Source organism: Numenius arquata, chromosome W (genome assembly GCF_964106895.1).
Source record: "Numenius arquata chromosome W, bNumArq3.hap1.1, whole genome shotgun sequence".
Lineage (NCBI taxonomy): Eukaryota > Metazoa > Chordata > Aves > Charadriiformes > Scolopacidae > Numenius > Numenius arquata.
The window spans coordinates 18,933,152-18,950,240 of record NC_133615.1 but is presented as its reverse complement, the minus strand read 5'-3'; the positions used below and the strand labels follow the sequence as shown (position 1 = coordinate 18,950,240).

Sequence of the window (17,089 nt, the reverse complement as noted above, 5' to 3'; positions counted from 1 at the left end):
AGAAGCACAGCTCCTCTTGGCACCTCGGCTGCCGGTGCTGGGTTGGATGTTCAAAGAAAGGGTCCCTGCTACACATCATGCAATGGATGCTACATGGAGTAAGTGGATTGCATTGATCACGCAGCGAACTCGAATGGGAAACCCCAGTCGCCCAGGAATTCTAGAGGTGATTATGGACTGGCCAGAAGGCAAGGATTTTGGAATGTCACCGGAGAGGAGGTGACACATGTGGATGAGGCCCCACCGTATAATGAACTACCAGACAATGAGAAGAAATATGTCCTGTTCACTGATGGGTCCTGCCGGATTGTGGGAAAGCATAGAAAGTGGAAGGCTGCCGTGTGGAGTCCTACAAGACGAGTTGCAGAAGCCACTGAAGGACAAGGTGAATCAAGCCAGTTTGCAGAGGTGAAAGCAATTCAGCTGGCTTTGGACATTGCCGAGCGGGAAAAATGGCCAGTACTTTATCTCTACACTGATTCATGGATGGTGGCAAATGCCTTGTGGGGGTGGTTACGGCAGTGGAAGCAGAGCAATTGGCAGCGCAGAGGCAAACCTATCTGGGCTGCTGAATTGTGGCAAGATATTGCTGCCCAGATAGAGAATCTGGTTGTGAAAGTACATCATGTAGATGCCCATGTACCCAAGAGCCGGGCCACTGAGGAACATCAGAACAACCAGCAAGTGGATCAGGCTCCTAAGATTGAAGTGGCCGAGGTGGAGCTGGACTGGCAACATAAGGGTGAATTATTCATAGCTCGATGGGCCCATGACTCCTCAGGCCATCAAGGAAGAGACGCTACATATAGATGGGCTCATGACCGAGGGGTGGATTTGACCATGGACACTGTTGCACAGATCATCCACGAATGTGAGACGCGTGCTGCAGTCAAGCAAGCCAAGCGATTAAAGCCTCTTTGGTATGGAGGACGATGGCTGAAATACAAATATGGGGAGGCCTGGCAGATCGATTATATTACACTCCCACAAACCCGTCAAGGCAAGCGCCATGTGCTCACAATGGTGGAAGCAACCACTGGATGGCTGGAAACATATCCTGTGCCCCATGCCACCGCCCAGAACACCATCCTGGGCCTTGAAAAACAAGTCCTGTGGCGACATGGCACCCCACAGAGAATTGAGTCGGACAACGGGACTCATTTCCGAAACAGCCTCATTGACACCTGGGCCAAAGAGCATGGTATTGAATGGGTCTATCACATCCCTTATCATGCACCAGCCTCTGGGAAGATACAACAATACAATGGACTGTTAAAAACTGCACTGAGAGCAATGGGTGGTGGAACTTTAAAAAATTGGGATACACATTTAGCAAAGGCTACCTGACTAGTTAACACCAGGGGATCTACCAACCGAGCTGGCCCTGCCCAATCAAAACCTCCACGTACTGTGGAGGGAGATAAAGTCCCCGTAGTGCACATGAAGAATATGTTAGGGAAGACAGTCTGGGTTAGTCCTGCCTCAGGCAAAGGCAAACCCGTCCGTGGGATTGCCTTTGCTCAAGGACCTGGGTGCACTTGGTGGGTGATGCGGAAGGATGGGGAAGTTCGATGTGTACCACACAGGGACCTGATTTTGGGCGAGAATAGCCAGTGAATGAAACTGTATGATGTTAATTGCTAAATGACCCTGCCACTGTACATCTCATTTCTGTAACTGCTATTGGTTGTACTATAGTAAGAATCACCCAAACTAATGACAAATGGACTCTGATGAAAAACCAAGTAAAGTGCAGCAGCGAAGGGACCAGAACTGACCTCAGCAGCTGGCGTCCAGCAACTTAATTGAGATCAACATCTTCAACCCATGGACCATGGACATGAGCCGCACCGGATACATCAGCCACAAGCCTCAAGAATACAGCATGCGACAGTCCAGCTCCACACACGCTATCTTGCATGCCCTGAGGGACTGTTCTAACAGATGGAGCTCGAAGTCATGGACTAAATGAACTCAACGGACATTTTAGAGTGATGGCCCACAGACTAAGGACATTACGCCTGTATGGAGATATACATATATATATATATATATATGTATGTCAGGGGAAACTGATAGTATTTAATTGGAAACTGTAAGATCTGGGCATGGCATGAAATGATATGGAATAAGGGGTGGATGATGTCCTGGGTCTGGCAGGGATAGGGTTAATTCTCCCCAGGACCTAGCAGGGACACAGGTATTCCATCCCATGTGAGCCATGCCCAGGGGGTAACAGGAGCTAGCCGGGGAAGGGGAGGGGCAGGAAGTCGGGGCGGGGGGGGGGGGGGGGAAGGAGGAAGTCATCCCCCAGGGGAGCGGAGCGGTCAGGGGCGTCCCGGGTGCAGTCGGCAAGCGGTGGTATCGTACTCGTGGTTGTATATTCCCCTGTCGGTGTTATTATTGTTGTTGTTTCTTGCTCCCCTTGCTGTTCTGTTAAATTGCCTTTGTCTCAACCCACGAGTTTTTTGCCTTTTTCTTCCGATTCTCCCCTCCCGGCCACGCTGGCGGGGGGAGGGCCCGATCTGAGCGAGCGGCTGCCACGTGGTCCTTTGTTGCCGTCTGAGGCTAAACCACGACACTCCCCATGACTGGAAAATGCTATGGCGTATGATTTTATTGGCTATGCAATATGCTGTATTCATGACTGAGTACCGTGATCTCGCGACTGCCACGGCAATGGATAACTTAACTGGCAATTTAAATCATATTGGTCTGAATGAGCTCATCGGTGAGGGGCCTCGGGCTACTCCCGACATGCAAGCTCAAATGGACAGACAGTGTTTTGAGCAAGTAAAAGAAATTGTACTGCATGCGATAAAACAGGTACCTGATAGAGCCGCTCCAGAAGCTTCCTTTTCTGCTATCACACAAGCGCCTGGAGAACCCTATATAAAATTCCTTGATCGGCTCCAAAATGCAGTAGAGACAAGTAGGTAACCGAGCAGCTCGTGATATTCTTATGAAACAATTAGCATTCGAAAATGCTAATGCTGACTGTCGTAAAGTATTGCAAACAATTAAGAATGCTAATCTTTCTATCACTGATATGATAAAAGCGTGCCAAGATATTAGCACAGAAACTCATAAAATGAGTCTCTTAGCTGATGCATTATCAACACACCTCACTGTGGGGGCTGGGCTGCTCAAAAGGGAGACTGCTATAATTGCGGAAAGCCTGGGCATCTTAAAAAAGATTGTAAAACAGTTAAGCGAGGCAGTCGAGAAAATCAATCCATGCCAAACCGACCATGCCCTCATTGCAGTAAAGGACTGCACTGGGCAAGTGAATGCAGATCCAAATTCCATGCTGATGGTCGAACCCTAGGGGGGTCAGGAAGCAGGGGGAGGAGTGCGAGACCGTGTGCGATAACAACAAATACGGTCCCAAGACCACAGAACAATGCTTGGCCAACACCCTCCGACCAGCCACAGCTGGAAGTGCAGGAGTGGACCTGGCCACAGCCCAGTCAGTAACTAGATACCACAGCAGTTGTTCTCATCCCCACTGGGGTGATGGGACCTCTTGGAAATGGCAGGAGTGCTCTTTTGTTAGGGCGTTCCTCCACCATACAAATGGGACTTTTTGTTTTGCCTGGAGTCATTGATGCTGATTTTACGGGAGAAATCAAAATTATGGCTTGGACACCATCTCCGCCTTGTTTTGTTCCAAAAGGGCAACGAATTGCACAATTAGTACCTTTCCTCTCCATGACCAACCCTGGGGAAGGGAATCGTGAAGGAGGATTTGGGAACACTGGAAAGCCTGTAGTTTTATGGTCTAAACAAGTATCCAAAGAACAGCCTTTGTTACATTGCCAAGTCCACGGTCGGCACTTTTCTGGTCTGGTGGACACAGGAGCAGATGTCACTATCATTAATGTATCTGACTGGCCTCCCGAATGGCCACTTAGAGATCCCACCTCTGCTATTGTAGGGGTAGGAGGTCCTCAGAGACCCAAACAAAGTGCAAAGATATTAACTTTCAAGGGACCTGATGGTCGGATTGCACAAACAGCTCCTTATGTCCTCCCTGTGCCCTGTACGTTATAGGGTCGAGACTTGTTAAGCCAGTAGAGAATCCTCCTGAAAACAAATTTTTATTAGGGGTGTCCTGGGTTGAGAGACACAGGACTAACTTTTCTTCTAATGCTGGGGAAAATTGCACTTTTAGAAGACTCTAGTGTCTGAATTTGTGAAAATATTTACTTTATAGCCAGCCAGGCTCTGTGGGATTCAAGGTTAGTGTTTTTGAGCCTTGCCAGGGGTAGGGACAAGGAGGAGAAAGGCCTGGGCATTTGACCCAGGCTGGCCAACGGGATTATTTCATACCATTGTGAGAAACACCGGCTCACGATTAGAATTTGATAGAGAACAAAGTCGCCGAAGCAAAGATAAAAAAATAAAAATTTATTATACGAAACAGCGCTGAATCGGGTGCATCTCAAAGCAGAGGCACACCTCATCTTTCAGCTTTGAAGTATTTATATCCTATCCCGGCCATCTGAGTTTCTGTCTCTTCTCATTGGTTGAGAAGTTGGAGCTCACATTCTTCCCGACCGCCTAACCTATTACAGGTTCAGTTCATACCTTTTTGCCTTATAGGGCATACACACACCTACTCTACGAAATCATTATCCTAAACACGCCTTTAATTAGTTGATTACACTACAGGTTATTTCACAGTCTTTGCTACCATTTACTATCCAGTGTTAGTAATTACAAGCACTCTGGTGGTCGTTTACTTCATCAGGTGGTCATATCCTCCTCTTCATCAGCTGCCCTCTAGATGACCTTAGTCCACTCAGCAGTCTTCACAGCCCCCTCAGCAGATTTACCGTCCAGGCCTGGTTTCTTTGGCCTTATCGATATTCCCCTATCTTCTGCGTTCTTGCATTGAATGCCACATTCCAGTCTGTTTCTCTTTACCTAGATAATGTTCTGTAAACAAGGATCCCTTGACAGACCCCGGACAATTTTAAGGATTAGTTGGGTACAGTTGATTAGATTCTACTATCACTAAGCCTCCTTTGTTAGTACAGACACACTAACAAACATATATCAATCCGCTGAAGCAAAACAACCCATTTCTCACACCATGAACGTCACATTCAATATAAATTAGAAAAGTTTGCTGTGTAGATCGCTCTCTCCCTTGATGGCGGCGGTCCAGACAATTCCTTGCCCCGGTGCAGGAACCCTGAGGCCTTCTGTTCCTCCTGAAGCCATTGCGTTCACAGTGTCCGATATTTGCTGTCCACTGCTGGGAGTGCACAGCTTCCTACTGATAGAATTGGCTGAGTATAATTCCTGTATATCTTATATCAGTATTGGGATTAATACTGGTTCTTTAGTATTATTGTTAGTTATTTAGTCTTAGTCTATTAAATCTATTTATATTTCAACCCTTGTGTTTCTTTGTGTTCCCCGATTCCCCTTTCTGGGTGGGGAGGGGTCATTGGGTGATAGAATAATTGTCTAACGACAATAGATTGTTATGGGTTTTCTCAAACCATAACAAGGGGCTATTGACAAGCAGCAGGCCCTTTCATTGGAAATCAACAAACTCTGTTTGGGTAGATCAATGGCCCCTGAAAAAGGACGAACTGCTGTATTTGCAAGACTTAGTACAAGAACAACTGGCCGCTGGACACATTGTACCCACCACCAGCCCGTGGAACACTCCTGTATTTGTAATACCAAAGAAAAGTGGCAACTGTTACATGACCTTCGAGCTATAAATGCAGTCATTGAGCCTATGGGTGCGCTACAACCTGGTCTTCCCTCACCTTCTATGCTGCCTCAAAATTGGCCAATAGCCATCATCGATCTCAAGGACTGTTTTTTTGCTATTCCTCTACACCCAAGGGATGCACCCCGGTTTGCGTTCTCTGTACCATCTATCAATCGGCAACAGCCCACACGACGGTATCATTGGACTGTGTTGCCACAAGGTATGCTAAACAGCCCGACTATCTGCCAACTAACTGTAGCAAATGCTTTGCAACCTGTCCGAAATGCAAACCCTCATGTTATAATTTATCATTACATGGATGACATACTTTTAGCCGCCGAAAAAGACAAAGACCTGCAGACAGTCATCTGCCAAGTCCGCCTTGCTGTCCAAGGAGCAGGCTTGCAGATAGCCGAGGAAAAGGTCCAATGTGAACCACCCTGGAAATACCTAGGATGGAAAATTACAACTCACACCATCCAGCCACAAGCAATGAAGCTGGCGTTACAAATAAAGACTCTGAATGATCTGCAAAAATTGTTAGGAACCATCAACTGGCTCAGACCTTTTCTAGGTATCACCACACAAGACCTACACCCCCTGTTTCAATTATTAAAGGGCGATCCTGACCTAAACTCTAAAAGACAGCTGACACCTACTGGACTGCAATGTCTACAGCAAGTAATAGAGGCTTTACAGATGCGTCAAAGTCACCGTCTTTGTTTAACGTTTCCAGTGTACTTAGTCATCATTCAAAATACCTTTCAGCCATATGCCCTTCTAAGCCAATGGGATTCAACAAAAAAAGACCCACTTGTGATATTAGAGTGGCTCTTTTTGCCTCATGCATTTACAAATACTGTAACTTCACGATTAGAAATGTTTGCCAGCTTGATTCAGAAAGGTTGTCACCAACTTCAGACTCTAAAAGCTAGTGATCCAGAATTCATTTATATTCCCACCAACAAAAAAGACTTGGACTGGATGTTAGCAGAATCTCTCAGTGTGCAGACTGCACTTGCAGGCTACACTGGTCAAATTTGAATCCATTTACCTAAACATTGTCTGTTAAATTCCTTAGAAGAATTACCCCTGACTAACCGAACCTTACTTTCTCATACCCCACTTTCTAATGCAGTTACAGCATTCACAGACGGTTCTGGGAAAACACACAGGGCAGTAGTCCTTTGGCGATCCACCGACAATCTCTGGAACCAAGATATAAAATGTGTCGATGGATTGCCCCAAGTTGTTGAGCTTGCAGCTGTTGCGCATGCTTTTCAGCTCTTTTCTGATGTAAATCTCAATATCATAACTGATTCTTTATATGTTACAGGAATTGTTCAGCGTATAGAAGGAGCTTTCCTAAAGGAAGTCAGCAACCCAGCGTTATTCGCACAACTTAAAAAATTATGGCATTATGTTTCCTATTGTAAATTACCCTATTATATCACACATATACGGTCACACACCTCTCTGCCAGGACCCCTAGCCGAGGGCAACTGTGCTGCTGATAAAGCCACAGTCGCCCTCGCCACACCGCAATTATTTCAACAAGCACAGCTCTCACATAACTTTTTTCACCAAAACAGGAAGGCACTGCAAAAGCAATTTCAGCTAACCACAGACCAAGCACGTAATATTATCTTGACATGCCCTGAATGCCAATCTATAGCCCCGTTGCCACAACTGGGAGTTAACCCACGTGGCACCTCACCACTGCAAATTTGGCAAACAGATGTTACACATTTTGGAGAATTTGGCCGCCTAAAGTATGTACATGTCACTGTTGATACTTTTTCTAACTGTATCTTTGCCACTGCACATACAGGAGAAAAGAGTTGAGATGTCCAACGACACTGGCTATCAGCCATCGCTGCTATGGGTATACCAGAAACCATCAAGACAGACAATGGCCCTGTGTATGTGTCTAAAACCACACAACTTTTTTTACAGGAATGGGGCATTCGCCACATCACTGGAATTCCACACTCCCCTACAAGGCAGGCGATTGTTGAGAGTGCCCATCAAATGCTAAAGCAATTGCTAATTAAACAAAAAAGGGGGAGTCTGGGAGATCCACCACAGGAACGACTATGGAAAGCCACTTCTGTTTTAAATTTTCTAAACAGAGACAACAGTGATATGACACGAGTAAGTCAACATTTTGGAGCTTCCCCAATGTTCAAAACATGGCCAATGGTCCATATTTGTGATATGGCCACCGGACAATGGGAAGGCCCCATGCCATTGATAACTTGGGGGCGAGGATACGCTTGTGTTTCCACAGGAAATGGTCCCAAGTGGATCCCAGCACGATACATTCGACTGTATCTAGAAGCCGAGCATCACGAACAACCATCAGAAATGACGGAGCAATGAATCTTTTCTGTTCACAAAAGTATCGCTGGTTTTGTTGTCATCGGCCTGGTAGCTCTGTTGATGATTATGTTATGTTTGCCATGTTTGTTTTCCTGTGTTCAACGAATCATTGACAAAAGCATAAATCAAGTCATGTATGCTCAAATGCACACTGTACTTGCCTTGCAAAGCATGATGCTAGAAAAAGAAGTGGATGTAGAAACCAGCCATAGCATAAAATTTGCGTGGAAGTAAACTAATCACGTTATATGAGAGAGTTATAGAAATCAATGTTTTAACATTAATAGTATAGGGTCAATGTAATCATTAGGATGTAATATACATGTGAAACAGAAAAACAGAAGGATTAATCATGCAAGGGACATGGAAGGGAATTCAATGGAAGAAGCATCAGCTCCGTGAAAGAGTGGAGTCAGGGAAGTACTTTAGAAACCAGATGGTGAGGGAAAATATACTCTAGGCACTTGTAAAAGAATTTACAAATGGACAAAGAAAAGGGGGGATTGAAACGGAAAAACAGAAGGATTAATCATGCAAGGGAAATATATCTCAACCTTGGAAGGGAGGGAAGAAACAAAAGAATTACTCAATTAGCGGACGTGGGCCCCAGCCTTGAAGGAACACTCAGTAGGCAAACAGGAACATCATGATTTAGTAAGGGAAGATAGCAAGAAGCTTGAAGGCCCCTGTCAGCAGAACAATCGGTGGGAACCGATTCAGCGACTGTGAGAAAAAACAGCCAACTCGATAAAGGGGAAAAGGTCATCGTGAGGAAGACTCAGGGCCTTCCTCCCTGAAGACCCCCAAAGAAGACCACCAGGAGAAAATACGCATGTGCCTGGAGGAGGAGACTTATTATAATGAGGCCCCGGAAATAATTAACATAGTACCACCTATTCTTAGAACTAATTGTATTATTCCATCCCATAGTTTGCATATGTATGATTTACATTATAAATAATTACGGGTTCAGCATAAGGGTGTGCAAGTTAGGAGGAGAAATCCCCCTTGCACCTGGCACCGCAATAAACATACCTGCTTTATAACTCTATTCGAGTTGTAGGGTTTGTTTCCACGCATCACATGTAATCATTATCTGATATACTAACACAAGCATTATTTTGTATATTAAACAAAAAAGGGGGAGATGTGGGTTAACAGGATGTTGAACAGATTGTGGAAGAAGCAAAGACCAGAACAAGGGATAGAATAAGCAGGAATACTAACAAAAGACAACCCGTGAACAGCGCCTAAGGACCCTACTGATTAGAGAAGAATCCGCCCATCCGGCAGTTGGGGGTTGCAAGAAGGTGTCGATTGGGCAAGAAGATAACACTGATGGACTTAGTGATCTGAAAGACTATATAAGCTGAGTGTTGGTTGTAATAAATAATTCTGGTTGCTGCCCTGACCTGAGTCCGTGCTCTTCATACTGAGGCGCGGAAACAGACTCTATAACTCCTGAAGAGTTATAAAGCAGGCATGTTTATTGCGGCGTGGGGTGCAAGGGGGATCACTCCTCCAAACTCCAGATACACTTGGTTCAGAACTTCCTCAGGCACTCCCGAGCCAACAGGAGTATTTACAAGGGCCAAACTCAAAATTTCGATTAGCTGGTCATTTCCCACTTGAAGTTCCACTTTCCCTTTTTCAAGTTTTATTTCTGATAAAAATTTATGTATCTCCAATTGTTTTCCTAATTTTAATTTAAGAGGTTTTAGAAAATACACCTTTTCACTCTGGCCAGTAGCTCCCCTTACCGTTACAAAGTCACCATCTACAGGTGTCAAAGCTTGATTTAAGACTGAAAACGTTGCCCCGGTGTCAACTAGAAACTCTATGCTCCGTTGTTTTTTTTTTCCTAGCTTTAATGTAACCAGTGGATCCACTAGGGTATGTTCCCCAGGTCCCCATCAGTCCCCCTTTGCCTGGGCCTGTATCCTTCCCTTCCCTCTCCATCTCTCTGGACACTCATTTTTCCAATGTCCCTTCTGTCCACACCACGCACATTGGTCCCTTCTCAGAGGCCTCTTAGGTCCCATACCTCCAAATCCTTTACTCTCTTGTAGCGCCACTACTAACTCCCACTTATCTTTCCTTCCATCTTAACACTCTCCATGCTTCTCTGCTTTCTGCCAGCCTCAACTCTCTCCGGATATCACTTGCTGCAACATCTCTTCAACTTTCCTTTTCCTTCTTTCTTATTACACCATTGGGTCTTGTGGAGCCACTAGTCCACAGTCCTTCTGATATTCGAGGTGGTTTCGAAGGGTGAAAAACATGTCCGCATACGAGACTTCGTCCCATTTCCTCTCTCTCCTTAGGAACAACATTAGTTGTAATAAAGTGTTGTGACTTAAGGTTCCATTAAAGGACCACTTCTCCCCCTCATCCAACTTATACAGGGGCCACCACTGATTACAATATTTTATTAGGGTTTTCTTATCCACACTCCCACCTGGTGGTCCTCCTATGTCCTTCCAATGAGCCAAAATACAGCCTAAAGGGCTCCTCTTCAATACTCTACCACTTTGTCTGTTTCCTATGATGTCTGCCTATCTTTCAGCCAAGAAATATGACCTGATTATCTCGACAATAACAAAACCTAACCCAGGGTCAACCGTATAAGGGTGTGCTTATCCCACAACGGATACACCTAAACTCTAAACAATCACTAAGATTCCTCCAAAAGAAATTATATACTTGCGACAACTTAAACACTTAACGCGAACAGACAATAATGCTTACAGAACAGACAGACCGTGCTCCGTCCAAAGGGCTTTTTATAACTCCCCTTTCTACACTCCCCCCCTACAATATTTAGACAACTCTATGGATACACCCTTGCTGCACAAATTCTACTGATTCTTAACACTCCCTAAATTCCCACAGATTACCCATTTTAGTTCGCCGGAACACTCAATTTTATCCCAGTCAGACCAGTTCCCCTGGCACTGAGTGCACCAAAAATCGTCTCCAAATTGTACCCAAACTTCCTGTTCACAACCGAAGCACTTGAAAACAAAGATTGGATTGCACGAAAAATCCCTAGGTCCGTGTATAGGACACCAAAAGCTAACATACGGTTCAAGTAACACTGTTCTGTAGTCTGTCATATGCTTCATTTGTCTCCGGCCGCTCTCCTCGTGGAGAATACGGAACCGCGGATCAGAACTCCACACTCGCTTCGCAGCCGCGCTGCGTCTCACGTCATACAGTGCAGACACTCACTCACACAGAGGGGCCCGTTACATTCCTCATTCATACCACAGAATGTTTAGATTAGAACACTAATCAACCGTAAGATGTAAATTGTAAACCATTAACCGTTTGCCACAGGTCCACACCAAACAGCATAAATTAGATCATAACACACGGTACCGGATTTTTACAACAGACACAACAGATGACAATGATTATGGCAATGCTGCATGCAACTCCTGTCACCAAGACTAGGAGACCCAGGTTACCATTCCACAGGGTGCAGCACTCACCCTGCTACTACTTTATGGGGACTCAAACCCCACCACCCCAGGGGTGAGCACCAATGCTCTTTACCTCACGTAGGACGTCTCCTCACGACTTACAGGTATCCCCTTACCCAATTATAACATACCTGGTCTGCCGATGATGGTCCTTGTCTGTCCCCGCGGTGATCTGGGTGAGTGGGGGAGTCCTCCCGAGAAATCTCGGGGGCACCCAGATGAGTCCCGTCCTCAGCAGGTCCCGCAGCTGGACAGAGAGGGTCCCATCTGGGGTGCCAAATTGAGGCGCGGAAACAGACTCTGCAACTCCCGAAGAGTTATAACGCAGGCATGTTTATTGCGGCACCGGGTGCAAGGGGGATCGCTCCTCCAAACTTGCACACCAGGTTGTAAAACAAGTGTCTATTTATGATTAAAAGCATACATATTCATTAATATGGGCTGGGTTATTATAATTAATTCTAAGAAAAGGCATTACTATTCTAATTATTTCTAGGAACTCATTATCATAAGTCTCCTCCCCTTGCCGCATGCGTACTGTTGCCTGGTGGTCATGGGCCGGGGTCTTCTGGAGGAAGGCTCATAGTCTTCTTCACCATGTACTTTTACCTTTGGCTTAGAATGCTGAGCTGGCTGGACCCCAAGCCGTGAAACTGATCCCGACCAGATGGACACTTCACCCAGACAATTGGGTTCCTCCTTAGCGTGCAGGCTGTTCCTGCTATCTTATACACAAGGCCAGTTCCTTATCTTGGAATGCTGGGCTCCGAGCTCTGTTCTTTGTCAAGCTGTACTAAATCTACACTAACGACGTTTAACCATTCATTCTCCGAATCAATACGCTACAATATTCTCCTAGAAAATGAACATAATGAACTACCACATAGCTATTTAAGTAAAATGAAAACAGATTTGTGATTGCAGATAATCCACAGTAGGTATCTTTCAGCTGTGTTACTTTGCAAAGTAGATAATGGGCAAAGGACTGCTAACTCTTCTTAGGAGCTGCTTCACAAACTGAGGGTCACCCGTATACATCTTGTTTTCCACTCAGCTTGAGCAAAGTGAGCTTGAGCAGTGAATACTCTCCAAAAATCTCATCATGTAATGCTTAAATTGTAGTCTTGTAATATCAGCATGGAAGAGCAATGACTGATAATGTGGTATAGCAGAACTGTTTAGACTCTTTTGTTCCTAGAGTTTCTAAATTAGGGGCTTTTTAAAACTGCACTTAGAATACCACATAAAAGAAGTATCTGTAGAAGAAATGTTCTGCATCTTACTGAACCAAATTCTTTAAAAAGAGAACATTTTACTTTATCAGGAGTGCTTTAGGTGTTGGTGTTGTTTCCTGTTTTAAAGTGAAGCATGTACCTAGCATGGTTAACTGTCCAATTCTGTCCATCAGGAGAGCAGACACAATATTTCCTGGTAACACTGCTAAAGTTCCCAGGAAATTAACAAAGTAGATCCAGTAGGCACTGTAGTCATCACTGAAAGAAATCTGGCATCCTGTTCTGATGTAGAAAAATGTGCAATTTATCAACTTGCTGTCAACAAATTTATATTGGTCGAGATCTGTAGAAAGAAGAAAAAAAAGATTTAAACCTCTCTTCATTTCTGAGCAGGCTGCTTTGTCTTTAGCTTGAACATGAATGAGTTACTACATGCCGTTCAGGCTGTTTTTCTTCAAATACCATTTCAGAGATCTGTCCTTATAATTTTCTTTCTGTTTTTCATGTCAATCTTTTAAGCCTGAATTAAGAATACTTTCCAGGCAAAGCAAGCTGGGCATTGCTTGTTCTGAAATTTAACTCTTGCTATTATGATTGCTGGAGTTACAGGAAAGTGATAAATACCGCATCTTTCCAACAAGCTTAGTTGGCTATATTCTATTTTCACCAACATTGTATTAAACTGAAAAAAATGAGTCCTCTGTTTAAACATATGAAAATATACATTTCTGGTTTTGGTAGAATACTTAGTAGACTGGGAATGATTATAGATAAGGTAGTTTGAATCCTGAACTCAGATCCCCATGGCACAGAAAGCACAATAGAACAATGTATTTCACCAGTCCCATTTTGATCAAATAAAAATACACCTAATGAAAGCTATCAGTAAAGAAGTAAACATATTTTCCTCTCCAGACTGAATCTCTTTAGAGATTATTAAGACCAAAGAGATGTTTATTATCTGAGTCAATATGAGGCATGAGGTACCTCTAATGGAGTGTGATCCTTTCTCTTTTCTGGTATTACGTTACTGAGGCCTGTTGCTTTTTATTTCCTACAAGAAGGCTTCTTGTATGCCCTATTAGAAATCCAGAAATTATAAACAGTTCAAAATAGTAAGATGAGAACATGCAGCTAAACAATGGGTGTTCAGGGTTTTTTCTTGTAATACCTGTGTTGTAGAAGGTGGTATTCACAAAAGTACAGTTCCTGAAGTATGAGTTCAGTAATGTCTTCAAACACACAATTCTTAAAAAGGGACTCTTCAAAGGTTACTGATTTAAATTTCATTGTAATAAACCTGTTCAATACAAATAATTTCTGTCAGTCTACCTTCATAGGTTAGAAAGAGGAACAAGTCAAGCTGACACAGCTACGTAGGTCTAAAAAATCTCAACCTCAGAAACAGTGATTCCTTAAAGGCGTTCTGGAAATATAATTAACAATTAGCTGATTATTCTAGAATACAATCATTCAGAAAAAGCATTAATATGACAAATAGCTCCATGTAGCTGCTGGCCATAACCAGTAATACAATTTCTTTGATAGTACTTCAGTTATTACTTGCCTTTAATCATCAATGAAAAACAATGTCGTGACATTCATGGAATAGCTTTGTAAAATCAATGCTACTTGTAATTTGACATTGCAGTTGGAAATGGGGAGCTCAGGTTCTAGAAACCTGGTTTCTTGGAACAAACAAGCACCTGCTGGTACCAACAAGCTGGAAAGAAAGAATCTTTGAAAGAACCTTTATTTCTCCAGATGAACACACTGTGCACTGTGTCAGACTCAAATCCAAACCACACTGGTCCAAGTGTTTAAAAATGGTTTAACACAAATGCAACAATTACATTGGCGGCTATACAGCTAGGTATCTAACTGGAAGTATGTGTTTGTTACTCCTGTGCTTGTGGATGCAATTGCAATTACTGGGTATGTAAAACATGCACAAACACATTGTCAGTAGCTGTGGAGGAATGGCTGAGTGAAAAAGGGCACGACTTGATTACAATGAGCAACCCAGTCTTTGATAGGGATGAAAGCCTGGAGGAGGCTGTGAACTCTCCTTGAGAAACAGAAGTATGAAGAAGTAGCTACATGATAAGTAAGTGATAAGCGGTACTGCCTCCGGGAGATAGAGAAACATCTGCTGCGTGTAGACAAGAGGTCTGCACTAATTGTGTGAGCGCTCTAGGTGCGTGAACAGAGACTGTAAGCCAATTGTATAACTGTTGCTAGCGCGTGCTCTGCTTGTCTGTCTTTATATACTCTGTGTGAACTTGAATAAAGTGAGAACGACCATACTCATATTGAGACTCATCGTTACTCCGGGTCCGTCTCCCACTCCGACAAGTAGCTTTTCTTATTTCTGAACATCCTCCTTCCTACTGACTCTCTTAACTCCTAGATCTTTGACCATGACTGTAAATCAAATCATCCATAGAAAAAGTCAAGGACAAAGTGTATTACTAGCAGTAATTTTCTACCTCAACATTGCTAGTCTAAAACAATGCTGTAAGTCTTTTCTAGTACACTCATATCAACTAACATTATGCCAACAACAACAACAAAAAAAGACAAATGTAGTAATATATCATTATTTTTTGTGATGTCTTTTATTTCACGTGAGGGTATGGAAAAAGCAACTGAAAAAGGGGCAGTTTTGCTGGCAGACCACTCAAAGTGGCAGAACTTTGAAAAGCAGTGCTTTAATAGTTAATTATAATAGTTAATAATGACAGTAAGAACTGTTAAAATGGCAAAGCCTTCTGAACACAGACCTGGCTCTACTCTAGTTAAACCTGGTGTGACTAGCTAAATATTTTTCTTATAACAAGAATAATAGTAGGAATAGGAACACACAAGATATGCTATCTATGAAATACTAGGAGTTAAGCTCTCACCAATAAAGTTGTTGGAATCACATCTTTGTGAAAAAGGAAAGCAAAAGCTAATTGTGTTTATAACAGGAAAAGTCTTATTAGCTAATGAATTCTTTGTGTATTGGTCAGAAAAATGGTGTTTTCAGCCCATTAGTTTTAGTTACTGTATCATTTCTCATTTATGACAGACTGATTAAAATCAGACTGACATTCAGTGTCAACTCATTATCATTTCTCATATAGCACTTTCCATTTTAAAATGTAGCTTAATTCCAGAGGAGAACAAAGATAATTTAGCAATTAGATTAGTCAGTTGGAACAGAAATGACAGACTATGTCCTACGTTTTTCTGATGCAATTTTTACCTTTGGACAGGAAATATCTTGTGACTATATAAAAATTGGTGTTGCAATGATTTGAATTCAAACCCAACAGAAATGTAATGAAGTAAAAAGTATTGATGAATCTTCTAGTTAAGAAACAACATGAAAGAAATGCTGAAATTAGCAGTGAGTGGAGCACTGAAACATTTATGGAGGAAGAATATCAGAGTTCATACTACTGTGGAAAATGTTTTGTGAATCTCAAATAACTGTCAGAGGCCTATTAAATTTGCACATTTGAAAGAGTAAACTAGTGTTTTAGAGGAGATTAGTGTTAGATCTAGTGTTTTACAAGAATTTTCAGTTTAAATTGATAAGATCTCAGTTGATAGTGCAAAACAACTAAAGCTTAATGACAGTAAATGGTTCTTTGCTTTTAGGAGAATATCTACCTCCTGGAAAGGAACAAAACTGGGAAGATATGGATAGTTTAAAAATGAAATAACTGTTCATTTTTGTCTGCAATGCATAAACTTTTAACTGCATCAAAACTTGAGTTCTTATATAAAAAAAAGAAAGTCCTGAATTACTGAAATAATTCATTTTATTCACTTAGATATGCATTTTTCTATGGAAGTAATAATTAGCACCATAACATCCAGGAGACCATTCACATGGTTGTTCTGTGTATTTCTTAAGAGAAACCAAATACCTAAACCAGCTGTGTTTAATTCCCCCCCCCCCCCAGTTTTCTAGTTATCTATAAAGATAGAGCCTTAATTTGTACAGATTCAGTTAAAAAACACAAAAGGTGTTGCTGATGTATTGTTTCCCGTTTAAGAGATGTTCCTACTTTTCATTGATTTACAGTAATGTTTAGCTTTTATTTTTCTGTGGTAAAATCCTGTCTTCTCAATGCTCAACACTTTCACAGAAGCATATTTCATCAATACAAGAAAAGAACCAGCAACAGAGATGAAAGGACATCCAGTGCCCTACAATATGCTGCAAGTGTTGGGTCTGAAAATCTTTGAATCCCACCGTG

General features: G+C 42.8%; 1 protein-coding gene across 1 annotated transcript in view; it reads right to left on the bottom strand.

The window, feature by feature from the left end:
* LOC141476794 (synaptic vesicle glycoprotein 2C-like) overlaps window positions 1-17,089 on the bottom strand; it is a 32,329-nt gene that overhangs the window by 14,055 nt on the left and 1,185 nt on the right. The window contains 3 exon segments of the mRNA XM_074165596.1: window positions 12,976-13,179; window positions 14,008-14,060; window positions 14,062-14,136. Of these exon segments, the coding sequence (XP_074021697.1) occupies window positions 12,976-13,179; window positions 14,008-14,060; window positions 14,062-14,136 (332 nt within the window).